Genomic DNA, 13968 nt, shown 5'->3' on the forward strand with positions numbered 1-13968 from the left:
TTGGAGCTTCAGCTTTGGCATCAGTCCTTCCAATGAGTAATCAGAGTTGATTTCCTTTAGGATTGATTGGTTTGATCTCCTTGCTGTCCAAGGGACTCTCAAGACTCTTCTCCAGCACCACAGTTTGAAAGCATCAATTCTTCGGCATCAGATTTCTTTATGGTCCATCTCTCACATCTGTACATGACTATTGGAAAAACCATAGCTTTGACTATATGGACCTTTGTTGGCAAAGTGATGTCTCTGCTTTTTAATATGCTGTCTAGATTTGTCATAGCTTTTCTGCCAAGCCAGTGTTGATATTCAGTGGTATATGTGTGCTAAGTAACTTCAGTCATGTCCAACTCTTTGTGATCCTATGGACTGTAGCCTGCCAGGCTCCTCTGTCCATGGAATTCTCCAGGCAAGCATTCTAGAGTGGGTTGTCATGCCCTTCTCCAGGGAGTCTTCCTAACCCAGGGATTGAACCCATGTCTCTTAAAAACTCCTGTATTGGCAGGCAGGTTCCTTACCACTAGTGCCACATGACTGCTATATTCAAAGTGCATAACCATCCGGGTCCTACTGTATAGCATATAGAGCTCTGCTCAGTGTTATTTGGCAGCCTGGATGGGAGGGGATTTGGGGAGAACGTATACATGTACAGCATGGCTGAGTCCCTTCGCTGTTCACCCGAACTTTCACAACATTGGTTATTAATCGTTGTTAAACGTTGGTTGTTAATACCCCAAAACAAAATGAAAAGTTTAAAAAAATACTCCATGCAATCAGTAAATAAATGTTGCCTTTTCTGCCAGCTCAAACACCTGTTCTACAGGGCCCCCTGAGACCAACCCATGATGGAAAAACAAAAAGGTTTCTGCCTGACACAACCAGGGGCCTCCAGAATTCACTCCTGATCTTTGCTCTGCATCTGTTCTGATTGTTTGGGGCTCAGAAGTACTGGCTGTGAAATATTTTGAGGATTACCCTCTGATCTATTCACTTCTATGCCATCCAGAGCTCTGGGGACACTCTCCCCACCTGCCGCATCATCATTTTCTCCTCCTGGAAGACCCATAGTAAGCTGGTTCATAATCACTTGGTAGCTGATATTGTCCCTGTTTACTTTATGTTGCTTGGTTCCAGATCACAAGGAGGAAGTGATGAGTTTAATGTAGGTTTTCAAGAAAGTGTTCTCTTTGGTTTAGAGACCCTTTTCAAAGGGTGAGGCAGTCTTTGCTGCCTAGCAAGTCAATGTAAGATATTTCTGTTTCTGTCACCTCCAGCTGTGTCCACCGGCCCTGTGGGGAGCAGGGCAGCTGCGTGCCATTGCTGCTTGATCACGCGGATGTGGTGAACTGTACCTCTGGTGGCCCGGGTCACATGAAGTGCTCTATCACCTGTCAGAGGGGGTTTGCCCTTCAGGCCAGCAATGGGCAGTACCTCAGGCCCATGCAGGTGAGTTGGAAATCTGGGGTCATCAGGACCAAGCCCCTGGGGAGGGACAGTATGCATGCTCCTCCTCCTGGCTGGATGGGGGAAAGGCCTGTGTTTTTAAATCATCTGAAAGGAAAAATGAGGACTCTAACAACCAAAGAGAAGCATGATTTATAGAAATGCAAGGTATATGTAGGAATATATAAGAAGTGTAAGAAATTATGATCCCGACTTTTGGCTTCAAGATGAGAATGTTACAGTTGAGACCTGTCCAAAATTGGCAGGCAATATAGGATGCAACCAGCTTTTTTGTGGTACATTTTCTGCCTGTTCCCCCAAGTCCGACCCTCTTTATAAGAATACTGGAGGAAAAATTATTATTTTCTTTCTTCTGCTACTGAAGTAGGACTTATATCAAGATTCTAGTTTTGACTGAATTTTTCAAATTTCTATAAGCTACCATGGCACCACTTTCAGGATTTCAAGGTGGTCTGAAGGTAGTAGAATATATTAGTGAAGAGCATGGCTTGGGAGACAGACTTGGAATGAAATTTGACTCCTCTGTTTATTGTGTAATTTTAGGTAAAAACAAGCAAAACATGCCAACCTCTTTAAGGGTGTTTCCACATTTGTAAAATAGTTAGATCAGAGGTATTTTTGTCCTTGGGCTGTTTTGGTGACCGAGTAGAAATAATTCATTAGCTTCTATCAAAATGATAGACACCTAGCTCTCTGCAAAGCTGCCATTATGATGACCATGATGATGTATTGTCGACTAAGAATTTTGTTTTCCCTCTTTCCTTTAGAAAGCTTTCCATATTCTACAGAGGAATTTGAAATTTGAGAACACATAAGCACAATATGATAGAGAGACAGGATGCATTAGGCAAAAGGTAAATGGTGCTTGAGAAGAATATGAGGGAGATGAGGTATGATGAAGGACAAGCGGAAGCACGCTTGGTAGTCAGGTATCAATGGCTTGGAAGATTGGAATTGTTTTTCATCTTGTACCAGTTGACTGCTCAGCAGATTGTGGATCCATGGAGGAGTTTCACTTGCTTAGACACAGAATTTAAAGATACAATCTTTGGTTTCAGATGGCTTAAAGAGAGTTCTGTGTAGAGAGACCATTTTAACATACCTTGAAGCATCAGTTCCTTGGTCTGTGATGCTCTGGTCAGAAAAGCAGAACTCTTATCACCTACCTGTCCTTAAATCAGCTTACCTCACACTAGAAAAGAGATGGAAAGAAGGAAAGAGAACAAAAACAATGTAGGAACTGAATACGTTTGTGTGCTAAGTAAAGGAGAGAGAAGAAAAGATGGTGTTTGCAATTCATTAAAATTAGGAGCAAATTCAAAACAGAACAGTCAATACTTATTGGAGCCAGGAGAAAACCCAGACAATATATGCAGAGTTTGAGAGACACCCTTTAAGTGATCGCAGTGATTGGAGCCAGTCTTCCAGGCTGTGAGCATTGCGGTAGGGGCCAAGTTGGGAGAAGGAAGGTGGGAGCTCGCCCTTTGCCAGTCATATGATGGAGTCATCAGGCACAGCTCTCCAGTTGACCGCTCCCATCACCCGAGCCTGGCCCCACTAAAGAAATGATATGATCCCCGCTTGTGATCACAAGACAGCAGGGATATCTGCTTTTTGTTGACATAAGAACTGAAACTAACCAGAAAAATGTGTCTGGCTTTGAACTGGGTCCTTCTGGCAGGCAACCTGGGAACACTGGGAAAGAGGGAGGGGCAGCCAGGCAGGAGTGGGTGTCAGGGGTGACAGGTGCTTTCACCAGTCATTTTACCTTTGGCTTTGGTGCCACTGTGGTCTCCTGGTGGGATGCTGGCTGAGGCCCAGAATCTCCCCTCTCTCCCTTTGACTCTTGGTAACCCACTATGGTGACACTTTTCACCCAACAAGCCATGAGTGTCCAGGTCTCTGAGTGCCTGCCCATCCTGTTCACCTCACTCTGAAACTTTCTTCTCCTTACTTCTCCTCTGCTGCTGGGAAGTCTTGCTCATCTTTCAAAGACCAGTTCCTGAGTTACCTACTATGTGAATCTCCCCGCAAACACTCTCCCTCCTGCCCAGAATGGGCAATCCCTTCTCCAGCCCCTCTAGTGCCATCTTACCACCACAAAACAAGCCTGCATATATGATATCAATGTTATTTAGTAGAACAATTTGTATTCTCTTTCTTCTTGGTCCATGTTTTCTACTTTATGATTTGCATTCTTTGTATTATATTCTCACAAATCATCAAAGAAAGGAGTAAGATATAACCAAAATGCATCTCCCACATTTTCCTTTTTAACTTCTTCTCCTCCCTTCTTGTCTCTCTTTCTTCTTCTTTCCATTCTCCCTGCTTCAGATGTTTTCTTTCACTGCTTCAACCTGTGATGAGCTCTGCTGGTAGCTCCTTAAGGGTCTTGTTTATCCAAACTTAGTCAAGTACCTGACCCTTCTAGGTGCTCAAGAAAAAGTCACCTCATTTGTTTCATGGTGATGAATTCTAGGGCCCCCTACATAAGCCATCAGTTCAGTTCAGTTCAGTTGCTCAGTCGTGTCCGACTCTTTGTGACCCCATGAATCGCAGCACACCAGGCCTCCCTGTCCATCACCAACTCCTGGAGTTTACTCAAACTCATGTCCATCAAGTCGGTGATGCCATCCAACCGTCTCATCCTCTGTCGTCCCCTTCTCCTCCTGCCCCCAATCCCTCTCAGCATCAGAGTCTTTTCTGATGAGTCAATTCTTCACATGAGGTGGCCAAACTATTGGAGTTTCAGCCTCAGCATCAGTCCTTCCAATGAACACCCAGGACTGGTCTCCTTTAGGATGGACTGGTTGGATCTCCTTGCAGTCCAAGGGACTCTCAAGAGTCTTCTCCAACACCACAGTTCAAAAGCATCAATTTTTCAGCACTCAGCTTTCTTCACAGTCCAGCTCTCACATCCATACATGACCACTGGAAAAACCATAGCCTTGACATAAGCCATAGCCCCAAGGAAATGGCTGGAATATCTTAAATTTAACTACAGAGTTTGGAAGATGCCTCTTGTTCATTAATTCCCAGATGTTCTTAAAGACACCATTGGTGTTCTTAGGCACCATTCTCAGAGAATATAATTATGTTTATTATGTACCATTATCAATCAGCTTATCAGTAAAGGTCCCAGCAGGAAACTGATGAATGCTCAAAGGGGGACAATTCGAGGAACTTCAGTAAAGGGACTGCTGATAAAAGTGGGGGCAGGATATAAGAAATGACAAGGAGATGGTCCGGAATCCCTGGGTGAAAGGGTGATATCCCCTCTAGACCTAAAGAGCTGACTGTAAGGGGCAATTAGCAGAACATATGAGAAGAGAGTGCAGCAGGTGTATGAAGAGCTCTGCTGAGGGGGGAGGCCACCCTTACAGCGACCCCTAGGGAGGGAGTAGCAAGAATCAGCACCCCGACCTCCCTTGCTTCTCTGCCTCGTCAGTATCCTACCAGTGCTGCCCTGAGTGCTACAGCAGACACAAGTCAAAGGCATGAAGTCCACAGGCCCGGGGTCCCAGGGCACACGGCAGGGCAGAGTAGGTTGGAGAGCCATCTGGAGAAGCCCGTGAGGAGAGCCAAGAGTTGGCCTGAAGGAGCGTCTTCATTTAATGACTCCCTTATGTGCACATGCACCTTTCATCAGCAATGTACCTGGGTGTTGTGAAATTGCACATTAGGACCAGGCGTAAAGAGGGAGAGATGCAAAATCATTTTACCCGTTGTGAATATGTGCACAAATAATCGTCAGGACTCTGCTGAAGCCTGGGAACTATTTTGATGAGCCTTTTTATGTGACTCTGATAACAGAAAACTTTCTGTTTCTAGAAGGAAATCCTGCTCACGTGTTCCTCTGGGCACTGGGACTGGGCTGTGAGCTGCCAGCCCCTTGACTGTGGTGTCCCTGATGCATCTCTGGTGAACTACGCAACCTTCTCCTGCTCAGAGGGAACCAACTTTCTGAAACGCTGCTCTATCTCCTGTGTCCCACCAGCCAAGCTTCAAGGTATTGTCTGGCCAAGCAGAAGTTATACTCAAGTTATCTTCAGGTTCTCTCTCTTTGGGGAGGGGGGGTACTTTGGGGATCTTTTCTTTACTCCAGTGACCTTCCCACCTGACTCAGCTGAAGCACCCTCTTTTGACAAGCAAGAGGCAACACATTCCTTGTCTCAACCACTTGGAAGGATGCCCCTAACTCAAGATCTCATTGATGAAAGAAACTGAGACTTTCCTGTTTTTATTTGAGTTTATGTTCTCTGGAGTCAAGCCAACGAACAGTTTTCTGAATTAATAATTCAGATACCCTTTATCACGCACATTTTAAAATTTAATATTTACAACCCTTCTATGAGTTAGGTGCCTTTAGTCCTATTTTAGCAATGAGAGCACAGTTGTATGAGCTGTACTGCTAGGGAGGGATGAGGATGTGGTAGAACTTCTTCTGACCCCACATCTTTTTGTTGTTGTTGTTTAAGAGAGCGTGGGAATAGGCTCTTTTATTTCACTTGTTTTTTTATTTATTTTGGCCACACCCTGAAGCATGTAGGATCTAGTTTCCCAATCAGGGATCGAACCCGTGCCCCCTGCCTTTGAAACACAGATTCTTAACCACTGAATTGCCAGGGAGGTCCCTCTGACCCCGCATCTTGCTCTTCCTCTTGAACTTAGGTGTGCCCAACAGTGATCCAACAGACTTGTTATAAATGCAGATTCCTAGGCTCATGCTGACAGAGTCTGATTTAGTAAACCTGTAGTGGGTTAGTGATACTACATAGATTGAACTCAGAGAAACCACTATGGCATATGGCATATGGTGTTGAAGTACAGAAGTTTGTATCAAACTGCCTGAGTTCAAACCCTGCCTCTTCCCTTACTAGCTTGGACAAATTACTTAAACTCAATTTCCTCATCTGCAAAATAGGGGATAATGATGGTATTTCACAGGGTTGTTTGAGGTTTGAAGTTTACACAAGTGATACATGTAAAATGCTTACGGCAGTGCCTGGCATGTAATGAGCCCTATAAAAGTGTCATCTAGGATTATTACAATCCTTTCCACGATACTGTCACTACTTTATTTTTATTATTTGTAGTGAGGAAGTGAGGTAAGGATTCGGTTGGTAGCCCTTCTTTCATTCAGGTCAAGAACTAGCTTTCTGACCTCTATGCTACACAAGAGAACACAGTAGATGCTCTGTGGGTAGAAAGATATAGGATAAACATTTGACCTGATGTTGTAGAGAAGCTGCTCCACGAAAAATACTGTGACTTTCCAAGAATGACGGTCTGTTGACAGGTCTTCGTTCTTTCTGTTTGTATTTTATTTTTGGACTCTCTGTTCTGAGCATCCTGTGCCTCTCTTTCTTGGAGTCAGGACTGAGCCCGTGGCTGACCTGTCTTGAAGACGGGCTCTGGTCTCTCCCTGAAGCCTACTGCAAGTTGGAGTGCGATGCTCCTCCTGTAATCCCAAATGCCAACCTGCTCCAGCCTCGCTGCCTCCAGGGCAACCACGACGTGGGCTCTACCTGCAGATATGAATGCAAACCGGGCTACTACGTGCTGGGAAGCACCGAGAATAAAGTCAGGAAGTAAGTTGGAACATTCCTGGTCTTTGCAGTGCTCTCTACCCTGCACCTTGCTCCTGTTCTTTCACTTGCAAATCCGAGACCATTGTTTGGAAATAGCATTAAGACCTTCTGGGTTGTCCGCTGTTTGTTGCATTTGTTTTTCTATATAATACCTCTTCGACTGCACAAGTGTGTTCCCCCCAGTCATGACAGGCAGGCTGGCCAGATATGCTTCCTGTAAAGATTTGCTTTCCCATAACAGATTCCAGAGTCTCATCTTGGTGTGTTTTAAAAGAATCTCTACCCAAATTATTATTTTCCTTGAAAAGTAAGTGTTAGGAACTTCTTAAGTTGTACACACATCACCGGAATCCAACTTTGTCCTAAAACATCATCTTCAGGCCCACTGGAAGTTTAAAATTGTGGCTGTGGCAGAAATTGCCAGTTGTGGCTGTGGCAGAAATTGCCTAGGATGGTCTCCAACTCAGATTCTCATTAGGTATGTGATGCTGGGAAGTTTCTCTGTCTCAACCTCTCATCTGTAAAATGAGGATAATGATAATAATAATGTAGGAACTAAGTGAATTAATATGTGTAAAACATGAATCAGTGAGTTAATTTTTTTAATTTTAATTTTATTTTTGGCTGTGCTGGATCTTCAGTGCTGCGCTCAGGCTTTCTCTAGTTGTGGCGAGTGGGGGCTACTCTCTATTGCAGTGACCTCTGTTGCAGAGCATGGGCTCAGTAGTTGAGGCTCATGGACTTTGTTGCTCTGCAGCATATGGAACCTTCCTGGACCAGGAATCGAACTCATGTTCCCTTGTTTGGCAGGTAGATTCTTAACCACTGGACTACCAGGGAAGTCCAGTAAATCTATTTTTAAAACATACAACTCAATACATATTATCTATTCATCTTGTAATTAGAGTATTTCTGCTTTATCTTTCCTGGACTTCGTGTGTATACATTCCTAGACCCAGAAATCAAGAGGACCTTTCTTCTAAATGCATGGCGGACCAGAAAGAATAAAAGTTTTGCTGCATAATTTAAGAGGAATTGTTTTGAAAACACATGTGCTGGGGTTCAAATCCCATTTGTCACCCATTTTATTAGCTGAGTAACCTCAGGCAAGTTACTAAATTCTTTGGGTCTCATCTCCTTTGTAAACTGGGAGTAATGTCCACACCAAAGTGCTCAGTTGAGGATTAAACAAGATAATACATATTCAACCCCAATAGCTCAGCAGGCAAAGAATTTGCCTGCAATACAGGAGATGTGGGTTCAGTCCTTGGGTTGGGAAGATCCCATGGAGGAGGAGGCATGGCAACCCACTCCAGTATTCTTGCCTGGGAAATCCCATGGACAGAGGAACCTGGTGGGCTACAGTCCATGGAGTTGGATATGACTGAGTTCACAAACAATATAATAATGTACAGCTCAGTGCCTGACTTGTGCTAAATGTTCAATAAATGGTTTCAAAAAAAAAAAAGAAAGAAAGAAACATTTTCTGAACAAACAAGTAAAAAACTTTCAGAAGAAGAAACTCCTTGTACTCAGTAAATTGTAACTATTATTTTCCTACCATAGATTATGTCTTATTACTTATCTAGGACTTAGTTCAAAATCTGACCACAGTAGGTATTGTTTTTTAAAAGATTTTTTTTTTTTTGAACTGACAAAATCCCAGCCATGGCACTACCAGTGATTCCAGGAGATATCAACTTCGACTGTAAACTAGAATTTTCTAAGGGAGCAGAAGAAAATCAGGAAGCTTACTCTCTGGCTTCCATTTGCCCTTCTCTAGTCTACATCCGGACATCTCAGTATGGGACGGATTGAGTCTAGCTTCACCCAGAGCCTTTCACTCCTGAGAAAACCCAAGATAATATTTGGAGGGGAGGGAGCCCCTTCCTCATCATCTCAGCACAAGGCAAGAGCCAGACTAATTAGAACATGAATAATACTGATGAAAAATTCATAGGAAGCAGCATTCTGGTTCAGTGACTCTAGCAGGTACAGTCTACAGTTTTTGACAACCAAAAACACATTTGCATGTTCTGGTCATAGGGTCTAGATTAATTTGCATCAGCATACATTGATGGGCAGGGAGGGCCCAGGTCATCTTCCAGTGAGAATGGCATTACAACCAGCCCCAAAGGCTGTTGTTTTCTTGCTTTTTTTTCTTTTCTTCTCGCCTGCCTTTTCTCACACCTGCAGCCGATTCAGGGGTCTGCAGAACAGTGCAATAAAGACTAGAGGGAGAGAGAACAGTCTCGGGACCAGGAGGAATTCAGGGCAGAGGGATTTTTCCTAGCTCCCCAGGCCCATGGCTGAACTTTGCATTGGGGGAAGCAGGGGCAAACAGGGGCCGTTTGCTGGCATGACTTTCTTTTCTGGTTGAGAAACTGGAAGCTTGCATCACAACGTCAGCATGGGTTTGAGCTTAAACATTTACATTTGCAAGCACCATCCTGAGGAGAGATTAAATTATTTACCACGCTGTGTAAACTGATTTCAATCTTAGTTTACACCTGTTTACATACGGCAGTAGATTGGTAATCAGAAGTTTGCAAGTCAGGAGTAAATCACTGTCACTTGCTGCTTGTGTTTACCCAACAAACTATGTCAGCCTTGTCCCTTGCTTGGAGCCCAGTGTTGTACAAATGGAGCCCTGAAGTTCTTTCTAGGGCATGCAGGCAGGGGGAGAAGAGGTTGAGAGAAGCTGGCAGGGAAATCAGCTCAGACACAGTGGGCACGCTCTAGTCTTCTGCACCTCTCTGAGAAGTGGAAAAACCCCTTTGATGGTCAAGTTCGCCCCTTGTTCTTTGCATGACCCTGAACAATGTACTCCACAATCATAGCCATGTGTCTCAGACTTTGCATTCTTAATGTGAGGGGCAGTAATGACTTCTACTGAACAGTATTATTTTGATGCCCAAAGTAGGTAATGTCCTGAAAGTGTTTTATAAACTATGAAGTTCAATACATGTGCTAGATATAACTGTTTGTTCATTTCTTTTTGGAAGATGGAAACAACTACCAAAATATCAGCCAAGTACATTGCCTTCCTGCTTCTTCTCAAGTCTGTTGAATATTGTTTCAAGAGAGAAAAAGAGAAGTGCTGCGTCTGACTTTTCTCTTCCATCCAGCTTGTTTAAGTTTTGTCCCGTTGCACGTGGAGGTTAGTGTGGAAGGCACAGCTGCTGCTGGCACTTTCTCACGTGCGTGCTGTGTGTCAGCCTCAGGGTTAGGAGCAAAGACACCTGCAAGAGTAGGACCAAGGCTCTGGCCTCCAGGAGCACACAGCCTCCATGCTCCCTGTTTCATGGGCATCATTTCTTCTTGCAAGAGAGAATAGGAGTGGACACGGACCACAGTAGGCCCTTTCTCTTGGTCTTTGGATCCCTTGCCCCTTCTTTCTGGGATTTGAAGATGGCATCATTCACATTGAATCTAGTCCCTGAGGACAGGGAAATGAAATGGTTTGGCCTGGGTAGTCCTGACCTTGAAGTCCTGGGTAGAGTCAGCGTTATCCAAACCATATGGATTCTATAGAGGGAAAAACTGAGAAGGAGGTTAAATGGATGTTTTGGGTGACAACAGTGACAATTCAGTGAAACAAATGCCCATTATATGGTACAATCATAGGCTGGTACAGGCATATTGTGAAGTATCCTTCTAAACATTAAAGATGTTTAGAAGAATATTACGGACATGGGAAAACATTCACAATATGGTAAATGGATAAAAGCAAGAACATAATTATTATAAATGACACAATCCCTATTTTCTACATTAAAGGTATATTTTTAGAATTCTTTTTCAGTAGCTAGAAGTGACGATGACATTAACAGACATAATCTCTATATAGTAGGTTTATAGGGAATATAGCTTTTATTTTTCTGCTTGTTTATATATGCTAAATTTTCTAGACTTTAGAATGAGATAAATAGTTTAAAAATGAAGTAATGAAGTGAGCTAGAAAGAGATCATAGCCATTTGTGGAGGTGGAGAGTGATAAAAGGAGAACTAGCCACATCTTTCTAAACAGGCAAACCAGAGACCAGCAGTCCAAGATGGCATTAAAACAGGGCCTTGCCACTGGCATCCTGTTCCTAGTCTCTTCTATATTTTTTTAATTGGAGTATAATTGCTTTATTCTGTTGTGTTAGCTTCTGCTGTGCAATAATGTGAGTCAGCTATAAGTATACATATATCGCCTCCCTCCCACCCCTCTCCATCGCACCCCTCTAGGTTATCACAGAGCACTGAGCTGAGCTTCCCGTCTATACAGCAGCTTCCCACTAGCTGTCTATTTTGCAAGTGGGAGTGTATATACATCAGTACCACTCTCCCAGTTCATTTTACCCTCCTGTCCCCCCTCCATGTCCACACGTCTGTTCTCTACATCTGCATCTCTATTCCTGCCCTGCAAATAGGTTCATTTGTACCATTTTTCTAGTTCCACATATATACTTTAATATACAAGCACCGTCTCTGTTCTTAAAGGCTGTCTCAGACCTCATCTCCTCCAGGCCTAACGCCTCTTCCCTGAGTTCCAGCAGATCATCTTACTCCCAAAGCGCAAAGGTCTGCCCACAGGTGTGCCCGCCAAATGACACCTCCAAACAGGCTTCCCCCCTTCTTACTGTCCAAAATGAATTATGACCAACAAGGACCTACTGTATAGCACAGGGAACTTACTTTGTTTTGTAATAACCTATAAGGGAAACAAATCTGAAAAAGAATATATATATATATACACATATATATATATATATACATATATATATATACACACTTTATGTGTTATATGTATATATACATAAAACTGAATCACTGTTCTGTACACCTGAAACTAACACAACATTGTAAATCAACTATAGTTCAAAAAAAAAAACCTCAAATATATATATATATATATATATTTACTAGAAAGAAAAAATCCCAGCAAAATGTCAAGACCATGGGCAACTGGCAGGACTCGGGGAGATTTTTTTTTTTGTCTTCTGATTTGAGGTTCTTTTAATAAATAATCATATTTTATAATAAATAAAATAAAAGGAACTCCTCCAACTTTGCCCTGGATCCCATAATCCTTCTCAAACATTTCCTTCAACCTCTTCATCTTCCTCTTTCCTGCAGCTGAAGCCTCCCTCTTCCTCATGCCAGGTTACTTCTCTTTAATTGTGCTCAGGTCTCTCCTACATTAAAACTCAAACAAGCAGAGCCTTTTCTTGACCCTTGTTCCTCTCCAGCTGTCACAGCTTCCCCCTCCCTTATGAAATGTTTCAAAAGAGTCACTTGTATTCACCATCCCCATCTTATAGTTTTTTCTCTCCTTCACATTTTGACATTCAGGTTTCCATTCCCATCTCTCCACTAAAGCTGAGGGTGCCATGAGCATTGCTGCCAAGTGCAGGGACTCTTCTTGGACCTAATGTGGTGTTAGTTGCTCCAACTAACACCTGTCCAACTCTTTGTGACCCCATGGACTGTAGCCCATCAGGCTCCTCTGTGCACGGAATTCTCTAGGCAAGAACACTGGAGTGGGTTGCCGTTCCCTTCTCTAGGGGATCTTCCTGACCCAGGGATTAAAACTGGGTCTCCTGTATTACTGGGAGATTCTTTACCATCTGAGACACCAGGGACCTAACGTTATATGGGAATATTTAGCTTATGTTGTAATCACCCTGTGAGAGAAAATAGATCCTTCTACCCAAATTTGGTTTGGCTGTGGAAAGTAATGATGCCACACATACATAGACCAAGAGAGTATTAAGAGGTTTGTTAGTCACATAATGAGACTTTTGGCAGAGAGAAGGGGAAAATCCCAAGTTGGTCTTCAAATGGCTTGAGTAATCAGGGAAAAGAGGCTGGTCAGGAGTTGGATGGTAGTTAGGGTGTGGGGCTTGAGTGAGAGTTTGTGCATGTGAGGGCTTCCCTAATAGCTCAGTTGGTAAAGAATCTGCCTGCAATGAAGGAGACCGTGGTTCTATTCCTGGGTCGGGAAGATCCCCTGGAGGAGGAATAGGCTACCCACTCCAGTATTCTTGGGCTTCCCTTGAGCTCAGCTGGTAAAGAATCTGCCTGCAGTGTGGGAGACCTGGGCTCGATCCCTGAGTTGGGAGGATCCCCTGGAGAAGGGAAAGGTTACCCAGTATTCTGGCCTGGAGAATTCCATGGACTGTATAGTCCATGGGGTCACAAAGAGTTGCACATGACTGAGCGACTTTCACCTTCACTTGTGCTTGTGAACAGGACCTGGTGTGGTTTGAACTTTCTGCTGAGGGCAAAAGAGGAGGCACCTGGGCTTTCTTACAGGCTTGCTCGGATGTGGAAGATGGTAGGGCTTGAAAGCTGTCAAGAGTCAAACATCAAAGATGGAATCTGGCTCTTCAGGAAAACACGTTTGTCTGAGCCCTCCTTGAGTCTTCTTCCTTGATTCTGCTCTATGTCACTCCCTTGATTTTCCTCTTCTTTGCCTCTTCTCAATTTCCTTTTCTGGCTTTTCCTCCACTGCCCATGGCTTCAATGTTGGTGTTTCTTTGAATTCACTCTTCTCTTGTGTTCTGCACACTTGTTTGGGCTGAAGCTCATTTACCCCAGTGGCCTCCACTACCTTCCACGTGCTGATGACCCTTAAACCCACACCTGCTATCTAGTCTTTTCCCATAAGGGCTATAAAACTCATTAGGACAGTTGCCTGCAGATGAAGCCACTTGGATATCTGAAATGTATTTCAAACTCTTTCAAATCTGTACATCCTTCTGTGTTCCATGTGGTTGGACAGGTCAGGAGAGAGATCTGCACATAACCTGAGACACATTTTTTTAAAAAATCCATATATGGCTTTATTTATTTATTTTTATTTATAAAGTGTCATGGAAAGAACACATCTGAGTATCATTCTATTGGTGATGACAATTGAACAATACTC

The 13968-nt window shown here is 43.4% G+C and overlaps 1 protein-coding gene across 1 annotated transcript in view; it reads left to right on the plus strand.

Annotated features, from left to right (window-relative positions):
* The window catches only part of PAPPA2 (pappalysin 2), a 294324-nt gene that overhangs the window by 203968 nt on the left and 76388 nt on the right, over positions 1-13968 (plus strand). Inside the window, exons 15-17 of the mRNA XM_043923373.1 lie at positions 1269-1440; positions 5290-5467; positions 6836-7049. Of these exons, the coding sequence (XP_043779308.1) occupies positions 1269-1440; positions 5290-5467; positions 6836-7049 (564 nt within the window). The remainder of the gene's footprint in view (positions 1-1268; positions 1441-5289; positions 5468-6835; positions 7050-13968) is intronic.

The sequence above is a fragment of the Cervus elaphus genome, chromosome 14 (assembly GCF_910594005.1).
Source record: "Cervus elaphus chromosome 14, mCerEla1.1, whole genome shotgun sequence".
NCBI classification, from domain to species: Eukaryota; Metazoa; Chordata; class Mammalia; order Artiodactyla; family Cervidae; genus Cervus; species Cervus elaphus.